This window comes from Suricata suricatta, chromosome 5, assembly GCF_006229205.1.
Source record: "Suricata suricatta isolate VVHF042 chromosome 5, meerkat_22Aug2017_6uvM2_HiC, whole genome shotgun sequence".
NCBI classification, from domain to species: Eukaryota; Metazoa; Chordata; class Mammalia; order Carnivora; family Herpestidae; genus Suricata; species Suricata suricatta.
The window spans coordinates 5,717,510-5,735,913 of NC_043704.1; the positions used below are offsets into that span (position 1 = coordinate 5,717,510).

The 18,404-nt window shown below is 40.8% G+C and overlaps 1 protein-coding gene across 1 annotated transcript in view; it reads right to left on the minus strand.

The window, feature by feature from the left end:
* Window positions 1-312: 312 nt before the first annotated feature.
* DSCAM (DS cell adhesion molecule) overlaps window positions 313-18,404 on the minus strand; it is a 680,888-nt gene continuing 662,796 nt past the window's right edge. The window contains exons 21-23 of the mRNA XM_029938933.1: window positions 7,090-7,243; window positions 1,813-1,930; window positions 313-399 (exon numbers count right to left, since the gene is read on the minus strand). Of these exons, the coding sequence (XP_029794793.1) occupies window positions 393-399; window positions 1,813-1,930; window positions 7,090-7,243 (279 nt within the window). The 3' untranslated portion in view covers window positions 313-392. The remainder of the gene's footprint in view (window positions 400-1,812; window positions 1,931-7,089; window positions 7,244-18,404) is intronic.

Below are 18,404 nucleotides of genomic sequence, written 5' to 3' on the forward strand. Positions count from 1 at the left end.
ACAATGTATCTCTTATCCTTTTATAGTGTTATCTTTGGGACAATGGATGTTTTTATTTTCTTCAATTGTCAGCATTACAATTTCCAAAATGAGCATGTTTGTCTTTTTTTGTAATAAGAAAATAGCAATTAGTTCTTTAGAAAGGCTGGTTTTTAAATTCGGTCGATGTTACTCTTTGCATATAGGCATGCATCTGAAAAAATCATTAGAAAGAGCCCCTCCATCTTGTACCTTGTACTTGCAAATTTAAAATAATTTCATCTGATCCCCAGTTGTTATTGGCGATGCAGCTGTAATAGCCAGAGTCCTCCGCCTTCACTGTGCGGATAATGAAGCTCCCGTTGCTAAATATGCTCCTTCGCCCATCGATCGTGACCAGGCTGGGTGTCCCGTTACTGCCTCACAGGAAGAAAAGGGCACAGATTAAAGAAATTACAATCCAAATTAGCTGAGACTGGGGAAAAGCATAAAGAGTCTTTTCTGAAGGAAACAACACATTTGGAACTAAATTATGATTCTGCAACATAAACACCAAATGACTGAATTTTGTTCTTTGTAAAAAACATGCTATGTGGAAGTTAGCTCTGTGCTGGGCGCTTGGATTCTGTCTCTCACACCTGCCAATGCCCATCACATCCCTAATGGGTCTCTCTCTCCTTCACCATGTAGGCACCCTGACTTCCTCTTGTAAATTTTTTCTGGGGCAAAAGTGCCACTCTGACCCAATCACATAGGGACAACTACAATCACAGGGAGACAACTAAATTTGAGGGTCTCTTGTAGACTTGCTTAAATTCACAGTTGTTGATGATTTAGACAAAGACAGTGGACTGTAGTCTCTCAAGAAGCTGATGAGTTTGCCATAGGATAAAGAGAGTCCCCTTGGGGTCATAACTGCATCCACGGTGGCAATTGTCCAGTCATCTAGGGTCATCCTCTTGTCAGGCAGAATGCCTCTTGACCCTTGGGAGCTTATTCATTTCCTTGGATTAACTGATTTTACATTTATTTATTTGTTTATTTGTTTGTTTGTTTGTTTATTTATTTATTTATTTATTTATTTATTTATTTATTGGATTAGCCGATTTTAAAAGAGAGGAGAAAAGTGGCCACTGGGCCAAGACCATTATTTCAATAATTATCTCTTTTGAGTGCTTTTGTTTGAAAATTGGCACTCTTCTGAACCCATTTTATGTCAAATCCATGCTCATTAGTGAATTCTCAGTCCTTTATTTATATCCCAATTTCTTCCTCTGGACAGAGAGAAAGCACTTAGAAAAGTTACAGGACTGAATACATCTCACCTACTTTCTCCCTCCTATCTTGGCTGTTACTATTTTAATAGTTACTATTAAATATGGAAAACCAGATTTTATAGTGAAGTTCTAATGCATTCATTTCTTAAAGCTATTTCTCAGGGCAGTTGAGGTAGGGTTAGTTGGACCATTATCTTGGAAGGAAAAAATGGGCCCCAGGTCTCATTGGAGTGTTCATCTTGGTTATAGAGAAAATTTACATGATAAAGTGCAGAGATCATTGGGTTGGCTAGACTATTTTCCTCTCAAGCATTCTCTTATGAATTAAAAGGCTCTGAATTTACAGAAGATTGATACAATAAACCAGAACCTCCCTTTCAGAGCGAAAGCCAAGATCTGACCCCTATCCCAACTTCCTCTCCATCAGAAGACTTGGTGTCTGCTGGAATTTTCTTGAGTGGAAATGAATGTAAAATGAGACCACTAGACCCAACCTGGAATGTCTGTGGTATTGTCTTAGAGTTTCACTAAAGGCATACATTAGGTTACTGGTTACCTGTCTTTCATCCATTTTACTGCAGGAGAAGGATCCCCAACAGCTTTACAAGGTAAGGCGATGTCTTTCATCCATGGGGTAGTCACTGTGCCACTGAAGGTCAGGATTCGTGCCGGAGCTGGAGCACCAAACACAGCAGAAGTCCAATTGCACGATGACTTTATCTACATGAAGGCCAAAATTACCTTTCCCAGTATAGTAACACCCCCCCACCAAAGGGTGAATGCAACACAGCCAATTGATATTACACCTGTCAACACTATTCCCTTATATTAAAATGTCTTTGTAAGGACATACACATACCAGAAAATCCCTATTGGAGAATTTTCCCTGTCTATTGACTAAATATGAGGAGCACAAACGAAATATTTGGGTCTTCACAAGGCAAGTAGCTCCAAGCTGTGTTTTCTATGAGCCCAATTATTTGTGGAAGCACTTTATTAAACAATTTATCACAACACCAAAAAAATGCACATTAAAATATACTTTTAATATTGGAGAGAATAGGCAATACAGAGCATAAAGCCCCAAAAGATGGAGAAGTAAAACTGGAACCACTTCTATTTATCAGTTTTGTGGTGTTTCCCCGACTTTATTGTATCAATTTGATCTTTAGCACTAACGTTAAGGACAACGAATGTTTTCTGAGTGGCTTCTCTTGAAGAACAACTGTTTGCTTGGGACAGTGATTCAGATACTCCAGCAGGAGCATCTGTCAGAGGCATCTGGTATCAGCACTGTCCCAAAGCAGCAGGAGAAGAGAGGAAAAGCCTGGGTGCACCTATATCAGTAGGGGCCCCCTTGAGGACCGAGGAGCGCCACTCACAGGTTCCTCGCGCTACCTTCTTGAGCAAGACGCAGAAGCTGACACGAAGAGATAAGTCTTCCAGAAACAAAACAATGTGCCCCCCCCTTCACCATACATTGGGATACAGTTTTCTGGAATGCTCCTTCTAGAAGCTAAGCCAGGCCAGACATACAGACACAGAGATCACATATGGAAGGTAGCCCCTATCTGGTTCTGGACCCGTAAAGATGGGACACTGTTGGGACCCTGAATCATGTGGGACTTGAGGGTTTGGGCTGGCCAATGGGCATGGGGAGCAGACTCCACAGGAAAGCCCTAAATTCCAGGAAAGATGGAGCCAAGTCATTACAGAGGCATCCTGGTCTAGAACACAAACCTTGGTCATAAGGTCTACCAAACAATGCTTATTTTCATTGTTCAGAGCACTGTGGGCCAAAGCTGAGACAAAGAGGACATGCTGGTGGATTCAGAGGCTGAGCTTGTTTTGTGCAGCAAATATTACAGGAAGCTCTTCCTTCTCAGAGCAGAGCCTTCAGAGATGGCTCATGGGCAGCACACTTTCACCACGGTATTCTAAGGTGGAGACCACTTTTTCAGTCATTGACATTCTTTATTTTTTATCATAACTAAAACATCTTGGTCAGGTGGCATTAGATTTCTGGTATTGGTGGTTTGTCATCTCCCATTTTAAATCCTTCAGTTTATGGGGTGTCTGGGTGGCTCAGTCAGTTAAGTGTCCAACTTCAGCTCAGGTCATGATCTCACAGTCTGTGGGTTCAAGCCCCATGTCAGGTTCTGTGCTCACAGCTCAGGGCCTGGAGCCTGCTTCAGATTCTGTGTCTCCCTCTGTTTCTGCCCCTCCCCCACTCACTCTTTGTCTCTGCCTCTCAAAATAAAATAAAGACATAAAAATAAATAAATAAATAAATAAATAAATAAATAAATCCTTCAGACCATCCTTTCATATGATGAGGAATATTTTTTCAGCAAAACTGGGATGACTGGGAAATCCGGCTAGAGTCAAGGACTTACAAGCTTTTTAACATCCCCTTTCCTACTGTGAGGAGCATATTGCATGTTGAATCCAGAAGTTACACACGTATTGGGATGTGAGTGAAAACAAAGTGCTCCAAATTAATACTTACCACGTTTCATGCATTCTGATCTTTTGTACTTTTTCTTTCAAGTCAGTCTAGACTATTGGACTCTGTTCCATTCTATTCCACTTTAATGCTTTAATGTGCTGGCCGTAGCCCTCAAAACCAGTTCCAGGCCTTATGAATAATTCCCCATCAGCATTTTGAGAAATATAGTTCAGAACCACTTCATCTTGAAGCCCAGCACACCCAGTTTGTAGAATCAATGCCCATTTGTGGTGGCTGGAATGTAAAGGGTCCTCATCCGAAATTCATTCCAAGACTAAGCTACAAACTCACCAGATCTGATTTTCAAATGGGAGCAGGCAAGAGAACCATCTAGAATCTCTGTTAGAAACACAGATTCCTGTGCTGACCTGGGAGTCAATGGATCTTTGATGGGTTCAAAGAGTCTAAACATGCACCTCAGGTGATTCTGAGAATCAATTCCATCTGCAACTGGACATCCTTTCTAGGTTGTGTACTGCTCGATCCTGGTTCTGGGCTCCTTTGGGATGGTGTTCCTCTGGGACTTGGTCCATATCTCCAATCGGCCACTTCATATGTGGAACAGCAGTTCTTTTTGTGGCCCTAACTCTGGAGTTTGGACTTTGCTACCTGCTGATAGATTTGCCACTGCTGCTGCCTGCATTCATCTCCCAGAAACTACAGGATAACCTGGACCAGTCTCCTTGTGCTGTTGTCAGCTTCGTCTCTCCAGCTTGATGTGTCAGCCTTCGTGGTGTGCCAGCGTCTGGGGCTTCTCGGTGGAGGTTTTTAGCCAGAACATCTGCTGCATGCCTGAGCTGTTCCTTCATTCAGCCCCTTTCTGGAAAACCCATCTGGATCAAGCGCAACTCTGAGTGAACTCCCCGTGAACATGAGAAACTGAACATTTCTGGAGAAATCCACACAACAGAGAATTTAGGGCCCACCATACATTTACTATCACCGACCTCAACTGACCTGTCCACTCCCCTTCCAATCTTACTGTTTTGTTAGTAAGTTCCTTCCTGCTTTTCTGCAGTGATGATTTCCTATTGTCCTTCCTTTTCTCAAACTCCTTTCTCCACCACATCACAGATCAATGGTTGGCAGAGGAAACAGAAAACCCAGGCTGGGAACTCTGCATTTCCTGTCACCAGACTTATAAATCCCCTTGTGCTTCCTCCAAACCACAGTCCGGTGGCCCTCCTCTTCCTCCTGGACTATCACTTCCCCCTCTCCTCTTGGGTCTTCCCATCACCATGCAGACATGTTCTGCTGGCTAACCTATTAGGACACAGTAAAACCAGAGTCTTTCCTTGGGTAAGACCCATTCTCACTCCAGCTTGTGGCTTTTTCCAGGTGATGTGTGTTTGGAGAACTTTCTGCCAAGTAGGTCTGCTTCCTTACCTCCCATCTACCGTGTCCCCTCAACCAGTTCCCCTCCCCATGAGACAGCTCTCAAGGTCAGCGAGGTTCTCTGTGTGGCCAACCCGAGGGTGTGGGAAGTGGCAAAGATTCAGCTGCTTGGCCATTTGCTAGACGGATATATCACTCCCTGAGGGGAGTTGCAAAAATAGGCAGGGGAGCACCACTCCCTGTCAGGAGAAGCCAGAAGATCAAAGATCAACCACCTGCAGGCAGGGTCGTATCAGCCCCTCAGGCGCTGTGCTAAAACACTCTAGTTTGGTTCCTCTTTTACTCCAGCCTTAATCCCTTAACCCTGTTTCCTAGCAACTGACCTAGGTCAGCTGCCTTGTTCTCCCACCTAAAAAACCTTTATAAGGAACAGTTTTTCTGAATAAAGAGAAGAGGCTTGATTGGATACCGAGTGCTGTCTTCACTCCCTGTGCATCTCCCTCCTGCCCTTTCTCTCCCTCCCTCAGGATCAAGAACCCGCAAGGATTTTCTGCTCTGCTGGCCGGGGCATGGCATGACATGAGGGCACTTCTGGTCTGGTTTCCCTTGATCTCCTAGCACCTGTTGCCATGGTAGACCACCCCCCTCTTTTCCAAAACACCTCTGTTGAGTCCCTGGCCTTGCCCTCCTGGTTCTTCCCCTGCATGTCTACCCTCACCCCTTCCTCTCTTGCAGCCCCCGTGCTTCACCCTCTCTAGAGAAAGCTGATGTTCTGCACAGCTACTGCTGGACCTGACTTTGTCTCCCAGGTAGGCTCTTCCTGTCCCAGGTACGGGGGTGTCTGGGTGCTGACCCCTCCCCATTTCTGCCTCCCACAAGATGTCTCTTGAGAACAAGAACTTTTCTCACCACCTGCCAGACACTGAACACACAGCAGCAGAGAAGAGGAAAAGCTACGGCTGAGTTTACATTTCATGTTGCTGGTTTGCCCTCATCCCACTGTGCTGTCCTTACGTCCATTGATAATTACTGTTTTCTAAACGTGATAGTGTGTGTTAGGGGTGGCTGGATATCATAATCAAACATTCTAATAGAAAAAAATCCACCAATTTATTTTCCTTACCAACAATATATTTACTTTCTATCTGTAATTGTGTTCAAAATGTGACAGCCTTCTCTTTTCCCCTCACTACCCTTCTTAGTATCACACGAATAAGCAAGTTAGCATGGGCTTTTAGAGGTAAAACTGGAATCTTGGAATGTTCTCTTATGTTCTCTTTGGGGCACCTAGCAGCCTTGTTAGTAAAAAATTGCCAATGTGGTATATTCCAAAATCAGGGGACAACTCCTGCTGGCCTGGAATTGTGATGTTAGTATGTTTGTTTGTGAGAAGAGCTAATTTAGTGGTACCCTAAACACTGGGTGGTAGCAATTACCAGAAGTAGAATAAGAATATTCTGTGCCTATATGTGCTTTTAAAGGACTAGTATAAATCTCAGTGTGAAGGTACTATATTCATTTTTAGGAACTTTTTGTTCTTTGGTGACTCGGACTTCCCACTATTCATTAAGGTCTTGCTCATAGCATTCAATCACTGGAAGAAGAACTGAAGATTTTCTTATATTTGTTAAGTTTCCAAACTAAACATTTCTCTTTAAGGAGCACGATGCTTGATTTTGATGAAAGTAGAACTTCCTTGGGGAGTTACGGTGGGTGGGGGGCTCCTCCTTTGCTTTCCTTAAGGCACTTTGAGTTGTAAAGCCACTCACCCTTCATGCTGCGCTCACTTCTAAGTGGATTCTGTTTTGATCTGCACAAAAGCCCAGTGCCAGCTAGCAGCAACCTTATTTCTTAGGCTGAAATGTGATAACACGTGATGTTCTGATTTTCTGGAGATTTTTAGGGCATTTAAGCTTTATTTCTGAGAGAACAGGGATTTAAACGCAGTCCAGTTACGATGGGAAGTGAAGTTTTACTACAGCGGCCCACCTTTAGCTAAGGGCTCTACCGTGATGATCTCACTGCTGTTTCCTCTGCCGGCTGAAGTCACTGCTACCACCCAGACGCTGTACTGACGGTTCCGACTCAGGTTGGGAATTCTGTAGGAAAATGAGTCAGGAGAGGCTTCAAACTCGCTGATCACCTGTGAGAGGAGACATAAATGTTTCCACATCAAGGAGGTAAATGGCACAAATGGATTTCCTAAAGGTGTGGTTATCAACATATTATCTGTCCTCAGAAACAAAAGTCACCGCTAATCCTTTTTTAAAAGGCTGGAATATATTGATGTGGATATTGATGTCTCATATATACACATGGGGAGTTTACATTTCTCCATGCAGAAGCTTTGACAGCTACCAATGAGTAATTTAGCCATTTAAATCATGGGTCATGGCATATATAATTTTGGCTGAAATGGAGTAACAAAAACAGATTTACCCTCCTACCCAAAACAACCAAAGGACACACAGAGTATATGAAACTACAGTCTCTAGGGTATTGCCTAAAGCAATGGAGGACAGAGATCTCTGAAATCTGGAAAACAAATGAAGTAAGCCTATGATTGCAGGATTTTTACATTTTTGTGAGAGTCTCCAGGGTGTGGCACAGAGAAGGAGCCCAGGAGGAGCCCGGCCGCTTCCCTAAGGTAAGGATTCACACCTGAGAGACTAAGAAGAAGCTGGAGCTCACATAATAGAGCTACACTGAGAGAACGCTCTAGGGTTTTGAAGAGGGTCCCATCTGGGAATTCTGCCAAGCAGATCTGTGCAGGAATTCAAGGAAACTACCAGAAAGTAGGAAAAGAACTACCAGAATGGATTGGAGGTCAAGGTGCCCAGCATTCACATAGGGCGGGGAAGAGTGCCTGTTCCATCAGCCAGATTAGAAGCCCTGAAAATTCACAGGGGATTGGATATAGTGCATAAGGGTCTTACCTTGATGGTGGGGAATAATTAGGTCTAGATTGAACGCCACACTGGTATAGGCTAACAAATATTAAAAGCAAAATTCATATAGATGATATTGTCACTAAGTAACTTAACTGCCTCTCAGAACAAAAGTCAGAATATTTATAGCAGTAAAAATATCCAGTGCCCAAAAAGATAAAATTTGTAATGTTGACATCCAATAAAATTTTTCCACATATGAACAGCCCAAATATCAATTAGCTGGTGAATGAGTAAACAAAATGCATTGTATCCATACAACAGAGTATTATTCAACAATAGAAAGAAATGCAGTACTGATATGTGTTTAGCTTGGATAATCTTGAAAATATTATACTAAGTGAGGAAAGCCAATTATAAAAGATCACGTATTTATGATTCTTTTTTTTACAAAATTTCCAGAATAGTCAAATCCCTAGAGACAGAACATACACTAGTGGTTGTCAAGGGCAGGGTAGAGTTGGGACAGAATGGGGAATGACTGTGATAGGGCATAGGGTTTCTTCTGGGGATGAGGATGAATGTTCTAATGTTAGATAGTAGTGGGAGCTGGGTTAGTCTGTGAATATACTAAGAGCCACTGAATCGAATACTTTAGAATCATGAATTTTATTGTATGTGAATTATATCTTTAAAAAGCTGTTAGAAAAAGTTTCAGGAATGCAAAAAACCAGAGAAACATTTCTTTCATAAAGAAGATATAATTTGATCAAACCTAATTGACCTATAACTGACACAGATGTTAAACTTAGCAGAAATGGGCATTTTAACAGTTATTACAATTGTATTATAGCTGTATCATCATGATAGATATCTAAGAATTTAAATAGATTCATGAATGAGATAAAAATACCCAAGTCAAAATTTGAGATGCAATTATAATATGTGAAATGAAAAATACACTGGATTAGATTAATAGCAGTTTAGATTTGCAGAAAAAAAAATGGTCAGTGAACATGAAGACATATGAATATATGAAACACAGAGAGAAAAGAGAGTACAAAACTTAACAAAGCTCTAGTGAGCTATGAAACAACATCAAGCAGCCAAACATACATGTAATTGGAATCCCTGAAGGAGGGAAAGGAAGCACGACAGAAAAATGTTTGATGAAATAGTGACTAAAAATTTTCCACATTTGGTGAAAACCATGAACACAGACAGCCAAGAATCTCAATGAAGCTCAGCCACAGAAATATGAAGAAAACCACATCAAGGCATATCATAATCAAATTGCTCAAAACCAGCAATAGGAAATCTTAAGAGTAGTCAGAGGAGGGACATGTTACATGTGTAGGAAAAAAACAATGATGTCAGAAGACTTCTTGTCAAAAACAATCCAAGTGCTACTGAATGTCTTCCCAAAATTTGTGCGTTGAAACCTAATCCCCCAAGGTGATGGGGCCTGTGGGAGGTGATTGGGTCATGGCTTAGTGCCCTTATAAAAGAGACCCCAGAGAGCTCCCTTGCCCCCTTCCACCATGTGAGGACACAATGACAAATCTGCAACCCAGCAGAGTTCCCTCACCATAACCCCACCATGATGGCACCATGATCTTAGATATTCAGCCTCCAGAACCATGAGAAATAAATTTCGGTTACTTATGAGCCCAATCTATGGTATTTTTGTTATAGCAGCCTGAGCTAAGACATCAAGTAAGAAGACAGTAGAACAACATTTTTAAAGTACTAAAAGAAAAAAGTCATAAAATTCTATACTCAAAAACACATATTTCAAAACTAAAAAGAAAGACTTTTTCAAACTATAAGGATCTTAAAGAATTAATCTTCACCAGATCCACACTACAGGTAATGAATGTTAAAGAAAGTCTTTCAGTCAAAAGGAAAATGATACCAGATAGAAATATAAATGTACACAAAGGAGTGTAAAATACCAGAAATGGTAACTACATAGGTAAATATATGTTTTTTTCCTTATTATTTAAATCTCATTAAAACTCTTAATACTGAGAACAAACTGAGGGCTGATGGGAGAGGGGTAGAGGAGAAGGGGGTGATGGGAATGGAAAAGAGCACTTGTGGGGATGAGCACTAGGTGTTATATGGAAACTAATTTGACAATAAACAATAAAAGAAAAAAAAAAAGAATTGATAATGCCCAGAATGTGATAGGGAAGATTTAAAAACACAAATATTTAGCCTTTAATTTGATCAGATTCCTCCATTGCTACATTATTTTAAGGAAGAAAAAAATACAGCTTTTTAAAAATCTTAAAAAATATATCATTAAAAGATAATTGATAATTAAAAGATAATAATGACACAGTATGGGGTTTATACACATATAAAAGTAAAACGTATGACAACAGTTGCACAAATGTTAACAAGGGAAGAAATGGAGGCATACTATTATATGATCCTTGTACTCTATGTGCAGTGTATAACATCAATTGAAAGTATAACGTGAGAAGTTAAATATATATGCTTTTAATACTAAGGATATCACAGAAATTACAAAATAAAGAGTAAAATAAAGCCAATGAGCCAACCAAAAAATAAAATAAAATTATAAAAAATAATTCAATTAATCCAAAAAAGCAGAAAAGGAAACAAATATGACAATCAAAAATCAAGTAGCAAGATTATAGATTTAAATCCGTATTGATAGATCAATAGTTATAGTAAGTATAAATGATCTAAAATCCTAATTATAGCAGAGATTGTAAGAATGGATATAAAAGCAATACACAACTGTATGCTGCCTACAATAAATCTTTTTTAAAAATAAAAACACAAGTATGTTAGAAATAAAAGGACAGAAAAACTATACCATGCTAATATTAATCAAAAAGAAGCTAGAGTGGCTATATTCCTATCAGACAAAATAGATTTATGAGTAAAGAATCTTACCAGTGGTAAAGAAGGTAATTTCATATTAATAAATGGATCAATTAATCAAGAGGACATAACAATCCTAAACAATTATGAGCTTAATGACAAAGCTTCAAAATACACGAAGCAAGACCATGAAATGTCAAGGAGGCATAGACTCAGACAGGTACACCTCTTCTTTAAAGAAGCCATATAAGACAGGTAGGCTGATAACAGATCCATTTTACAGATGAGGAATGCTGTGGATTGAATGCATGTATTCCCCTAAAATTCATATGTTGATGTCCTAATCCCTAAAGTAATGGGATTTAGAAGTGAGGCTTTTGGGGGGTAATCAGGATCAGATTAAGTCATGAGGGTGGGGTAAAATACCATGAATTATAATTCTATAATTCATTATAGAATTAATGCCCTTCCTTATTAAAAAAAAAAAGGAAGAGACACAAGAGTTTTCTTTCTCTACCATCTGAGGACACAGCAAAAAGGTGGCCATCTCTAAACCAGGAAGGCAATGGACACAGTATCTACTAGACTTGGATCGTAGACTTCCAGCCTCCAGAACTCTGAGAAATAAGTGTCTGTTGTTCAAACCACCCAGTGTGATATTTTGTTACAGCAGCCCAAGCAGACAAATACAAGAATTAGTACTGAGAAGTAGGCTGTTGCTGTAACAAGCACCTAATGTGCTTGGATGTGGCTTTGGACTGGGCAGAGGTGGGAAGAGTTCTGAGGTTGATGCGAGAAAAAGCCAAGATCCTGTGAAGGGCCTGTTAATGATGATTCCAGCGAGAGATCGCAAAGAAGGAGAGAATGGGAGAGAATGTCTGTCTCTTCTTCGAGAACACATAAATGATTATGCACAAGGTGTGGGAGGTAAAAACCATTTTAGTGAAGCCTCAGATGGACATTGGGAACATGCTATTGGATGATGGGAAAAGGCGATCTGTGCTATAAGGAGACAAAAAGTTTGCCTAAATTGTGTTCATGCTCTAGTGTTTGTGGAAGGTCTAACATGCAAGCGATAACATTGGACACTTAGCTCAGATTTCTAAGTGTGGCTCCTCCTGACTGCTTATGGTAAAATGAAGAAGGAATTGTTAAGCCAAGAGAAACCAGAACTTAAAAGATTTGGGAAATTCTCAGCCTATCTGTATTGCAAAAACAGGAGAAAGTGGGTTTGGATGAGAACGTTAAGGGTGTGGCCCAGCAGCCCTGTGCTGAGGAGCCTGGTGTGGGAGTGAGCTATGGACTGAAAGCACCCACACCAGTTTGAGCCAAGGAGACTGAGATGGGATAGAAGGAAAGAGAGCTGTCAGAGTTCTTAGATCCTACGGGACAAGATGATAGAGCTACTTTGCCCCAAACTTGTGCTGTTCTTCAAGAAGGGGTAGAAATGGCTCTGAAGGACATTCAGAGATCATCAGGGTCACTGCCTTGGTTTCAACAGGCCAGAAAGCCTCCATCTGAAGCCTTGAAGACTGTACCTCCCAGAGCTAAGTCGGGGACAGCCTTGCCCCTCAGAGCCTTGCAGAACTGCAATCTGGACAGAGCCCCTGCACAGAGCCACAGCATGGGCAGAGCCCTCCTCATAGTCGGGAAGACATTGCAATCTCAGAGGTCTCAAGAACAAAAAGATTCTTGTTTCTTAAGATCCAGTGGGATCTGCCTTGCCAAGTTTTAGACTTATCTGGGAGCCATCACTCCTTCCTTCTTTCCTATTTCTTCCTTTTGGAATGGTAATGTCTACCCTATGCATGTCCCATTGTATTATGGAAGCACGTAATTTGTCTGGTCTCACAGGTTCATGGCTGGAGTGGATTTTGCCTCCAGACAAATGTACCTGAAGTCTTACCCATACCAGATTCAGCCAGTATGTAGATGAGACTTTGGACTTGAAAATTGATGCTGGAATGAGTTAAGACTTTGGGAGCTACTGGGATGGAATGAATGTATTTTGTACTTGACACTGACATGGACTTTGTAAGACGAGAATGGACTGAACGTTTGTGTCCCCAAAATGCATATGTTGAAATTCTAGGCCCCCAATGTGATAATATTAGGGGGTGGAGCCATCGGTAGGTAATTAGGTCATGAGGGTAGGACCCTCGTAAGTGGGATTTGTGCCTTTATAAGGGGTTGAAGAGACAAAAGGTCTGTCTCTCTCTCTCTTCCCATTTTCTCTTTCTCTCTCTCTCTCTCTCTCTCTCTCTCTCTCTCTGTTTGCCATGTAAGAATACAATGAAAACTTGGGAAAAAGGCCCACACCAGACACTAAATTGGAGGGTGCCTTGATCTTGGATTTCCCAGCCTCCTGAACTAGGAGAAATAAAGATTTGTTATTTAAACCACCTCGTGTGGTATTTTGATATAAAAATGGGACCTGGGCAAGGAAACTAAGGTGCAGACAGAGTAAGTGCCTCACTAAGGTCAGAGAGTGGCAGAAAGGGTGTGCAGAAGTTCAAGCTCAGTGCCTCTGGCCCAAGTCCAGTAATATCATGTAAGCTGTAGGTCATTAGGCTGTGTGAACTGCGGTACCAGCTCTATAAATAATCAAGGGGTGCAAGTGTTAACTCTACTCTTCATTGTCATAGATCTCATGCTCACGCAATAAAAAATAAAATCAGAGAATTTCCCATTGTCCATTATTTGACATTTGTATACACAGTGTCAGATGGTTAAATGGAGACGATAGGGCTCTTGCCCAAGTTCCTCAGGTGTGCACACATCAGGTGTGCACACATGCTTTAATGTGAATGCACTATTGTTACCTGCCCTGCCACCCCCCACCCCCACTCATGCCCGGCTGTCTTGTGTTCAGAAAATCATGCAAAAATTGTATCCTAGAATTTCAGGGGGAATTTGGCTTGTTTCCTAGCAATTGGACGAGACAATCCCAAGACTATGTGTACTTGTATTCTGTAATGTTCCAAGGCTACGTTGTTGCCAAATTAATTTTACAAAGCTTAATGATGTGCAAATTATAACATTGCTCCTACTGAACATTAAGCATCAACAGAGCATTAAAATATATTTACAAAATACAGATTTTCTGTGAAGAGTGCATAGCTTTTAGTTAAAACTCAATAAGCATCCTGTCTAAAAGGTACAGTCTGTTCCTGACTACCTCCAAACTAATAATTTTAATTAATTTTTACCTGCAACACAAGGCGTGGATAAAATCAATGATAAAAATACAATTTCTCATGCAATAACATTTGTTTCAGTATTTATATAGATCATCCAAAGCCAAAGTAAAAAGATTTATAGAAAATTCTTCCCGTTGGAATGAAATTTCTCTGTAGATTAGGGTGAGAAATAATAGTCTGTCTGTTCAGGGGTTCCTATTGGTTATTTGGGAAGCTGAGTTGTACTGGTGTTATCTCCCTCTGATACCAGTCTATTCCCACATGGCTGCCATAATTAGGCACATTTTTTTTTGTCCCTCAAACGTGTAAACAGAAGGTTGCCAAATGAGCAATTTAAACAATAGAAGAGTTTATTTGTTTTCTTCATAATATATGCAACTGAATATTAAATGTGACATTTCTTGTTGTCTCAATGTTTTAGCAATGGGCTTGCCAAGTGAGAATCATCCCAAAGATGCTGGTACCTTCTTTCCTAACAAGAAACGTGAGGCCAGTTAGCAGGGCTTTTTGATTCTGAGGTCTTGCCCATCAACCATCTCTGGGCCTCCTAAAGGGCTAAGTCAAGAATAGGATATTCTTGTTGAGAGAAATCTGTGCATTCCCACCTAGGGGTGGCGGGAGGTTTGGAGCTCCAAGGAAACCACTCAGAGAGCGTGGAGTCTGTAAGAACATAAAGACTGGTGAATCACACCTTGAAGAGGCCGAAGGCTTGCAGAATGGCAAAGGCCAGGCTTGCTCCCAGCAGGAGAGCAGGCTGCTGGGGCTGGCTGTCACTTCCAGCATGGTGGGTTAAGGATGCTTCCATAGAGGCCCTGCAGGAGAGAGCAAGACTGGAGGTCTCCAGGAGTGCAAGGTGCCTCCTACGGAGTGGTGTGCTGCGAATTCCATAATCATTTATCCACAGATGGTGTGCAATTCAACCATTGCTAACAAGTCCAAGAGGTGGCAACAGGTAAGAGAATGAGAGCCAAATGGGAACAAAGATAATCAGACATTCATCCAGGGTAGTGAAGCAAATCTATTCGTTCAAAGGCTTCCTTTTAATGCTCAATCAAAAATGCATGTTCTGAGAAAGAGGGGGGATGAATATTGCTTCCTTATGAATCATTTTCCTCAATGTTTTGTATGAGATATAATAACTGATTATATTTACCTTCCATCAGTTGTCTTTCTATTGGACACGAGATTTCCCAGTGCAATGATCTAACACATCTGACTTGCTAATTTCCATGTCATTCCATCCTGTGTCACTCCCTCCCAAACACTGGGAATGGTTAGTGAGAAAGGATCCATTTTAATTCCAGATTTCTCCTAACACTTCAGCTGCAATGATGCATCAGAGACTTTGAAGCACTGGAGGGAACCGAATGGGGCCAGGGAGCTTCTCTCTGAAGGGCAGCAAGACAGAAAAATTGTAGTCAAAGGAAAGCATCCTCCAAATGCGGGTTCCTGGGATTGATGAATCAAAAGTGGCAGAAGGAGAAATTGGTGGGGAGGAGAAAGCGAGATACTTTTCTCAATATTTAAATATTTAAATCTCTAAATATTTAATTTTCTGCTGGCAGATCTATAACTCTGTCGTCTCATCTTCAAAGTTAAGACAAAGATATTACTCACTCAATAAGATTTGATTATGCTTACAATGTGAATTAATCTAGAGTGGATCACTATAACGGGGCTGATAAGGTATGGTCAGAGGAATAGGACACTTTGGGGACAGCCATGTAAACTCACTGAATGACAGAACCCTCCTTTGGGTCTTGCAAAGAGAAGGTATGCAAGAGCTCTTAGCACCCTGCCTGTAATGGGGAAACCTCAAACAGAGTCGCTGTGCTTGAATTCACAGGCATTCATGGAGTTCAAGTCCAGTGTGTAGACTGTGAGGTAAGTTCCTGCCCCAAAATAACAAGAAATGATCCTGGCAAACAGAAGATTAATTAGATGAGGCATATGAAGAGTCTGATAGGTTCCTGCTAAAATCTAGAACTAAAAATCATTTGAATTCCCTTCCCCAAAACTACTCCAGTTGTAGCAGAGGACATGATTAATATTTGCAAAATGCCTAGGAAAATAAATTAAAAACTTCGTGTATTTGATTTTTTAAAAAAATATTCATGGCAAAGTTTTTTTTTTTAATAAAACTTCAGACATATTGGCTTCCCTCAAATTGTACCAAGAGTGGAAAATACATCTCCTGATATAAACCTGGCAATACTCAGATCAGACAGCTCACGTTCACGGGTTCTTCCTTTCTTATTACTGCTTCAGATCTGGTGGGTGGAGTCGTAGGTTTCTGGAGAGACTCAACAGTATACTCCTCCAAAGGATGTAGAGGTTGCTGGAAGGCTGGTTTTCTTCCTCTGTCTCCGTCACACCCATGAAAAGCCTGAGAACAGGGTCTTCCAGATCTACTTTCACTACAGAATTATTTTTGCCTTTTGGCTTTGGTGCAGTAATTTCCCTCATATTTGAGACCCTTTTAAACCAGTAAATAAGACAAGATCAGCCACAATGAATGACTTTAAATACTGTTTAGCAAATTCTATTCAAATGAATGTTTAACCAATAATTGCTGGATTCATTTCCAAATCCCTCACATTATTTAGCTCAATGGATGGGTGACTTGCAAAACCTTGAGAGCCTTCTCACATCCCCTCAACCAAGCACCACATCTGCCCTTTGTTTATAGGTCATGTATGGTTTTTATCTTTATCCCATTCTGCATTGTGGGCTTTCACAATCTTGGTGCGATCTTATGGTCTTGGATGGAGTTTGGGATCTCTGAGGGTGGCCTTGCAGTGCGCCTCCCTTTGTGGATGCCTCAGGCACCCTAGATCCCAGTGTTGCAAAGTCAGGGCTCACTGACCACTAACTGGATGGGCTGAGGAAATGCCTGTTGCATTAAGTTAACTAATGACCTAGAAATGATTTGAATGCAATCAAGGAAAAACTGTGTGGAGAATGACTATGGATTCACAGGCTGCTCAGATCAAATTATTCAGTGTATCTCATGGATATAAAAAGAATTCCACTTAAAAAATTTCAATTAACTTTTTAATGAAAAACTAATTCTATCAAAGAAGTATGGTGCTTTAAAAAGCCCTAATATCTAATTATTAAAAAAAAAGACTCGAATGTTCTGATTTTGTAGATAGTGTGTTCACAGCAGTGATTTAAAGAAACCTCTTCCAAAGCAAGATAAACAAAATAGGCAGCCTTTTGAATTATTGGACACTCCTGAGACCATATCAAATCGTTTTTTTTTAGGGGCAGAGAAAATGATCTGGATTATGTTAAAAATCAGTAGTCTGCTGGATCCATTTCACGTTTGTCTTTGTTCTTTACTAATGTATAATGCATTTTGATCTGACTTTCATTTTATTTCAGTATTTTAACCTCCTAAAGAAGATAATGGATCAATGAAGACCATCCTAAAGGGACCGACCGGGATGGGGAGTGTCTCAGGGGAAACAGGTATTAATATGCTTGTTTTATCCATGTCAGTTTGCGTGGTTTCCTCTGCACTTTACTGAGATGTCCATTGCTGCTGTTGTATCTATCGCTGTTGGCTTCTTTTTAGAAAGTATTCCAAACATAAGATATTTTACTTTTGAGTCTTTCAAATATAAAAATTATTGTTTTCCAAGCACATTAGGAGGAGCTGGTGTCTCCATGTTCCTGTGTAGAATCAGGGCACGGTCCAGTTAGCCAGACTGGGAGTACAGGGTCCTTATAGTTCCCAGGCTCTTTTGAACAATGTCACCTCCGTTCACTACAATTTCACCTCATCTCCTCTCTGCTGTCACCTCATCTGCTGTACCTACGATCCACCTGCAAAAGTGCTTCCTTAATCTGACTTGATCACCATCACTTATTCAGTAGTGAACAAGTAATTCATTGCACATGTGAAAATGGAAGAAGCCCATGCACTCTTAGCCAACTTTTGGCTATTCCAAAATTTCTAGCTTTGCCATCATAGAGAGACCCACTATTAGGTCTTTAAGCCAGAGCTATGGAAGGATGATCTCCATGTCAGCGATTTAGAAGCACAGGCACTGTATCTAACTCCTGCTGAGGTTGAAAACCTTTCTGAGCATAAGACACGCTTTCCTGCCTTATGAACCAAAAACTTCATTACACAGTTTAGCCTTTATTGGATGACTCATGGCCATAATCCATAAAACTTAATTCAACACAACATTTGCTGAACATCCACTATTTCAGCATAATAGTAGGCTTTCCAAAGGAATAACAGTGACTAGCTGTGGAGCCTGTATTTGAACTGGGGCCCCAATGATGTCCCCACCTAACAACAACGCAAGGATGTTGGTGGTTACGCCAAAGCAAGGTTGGAAGT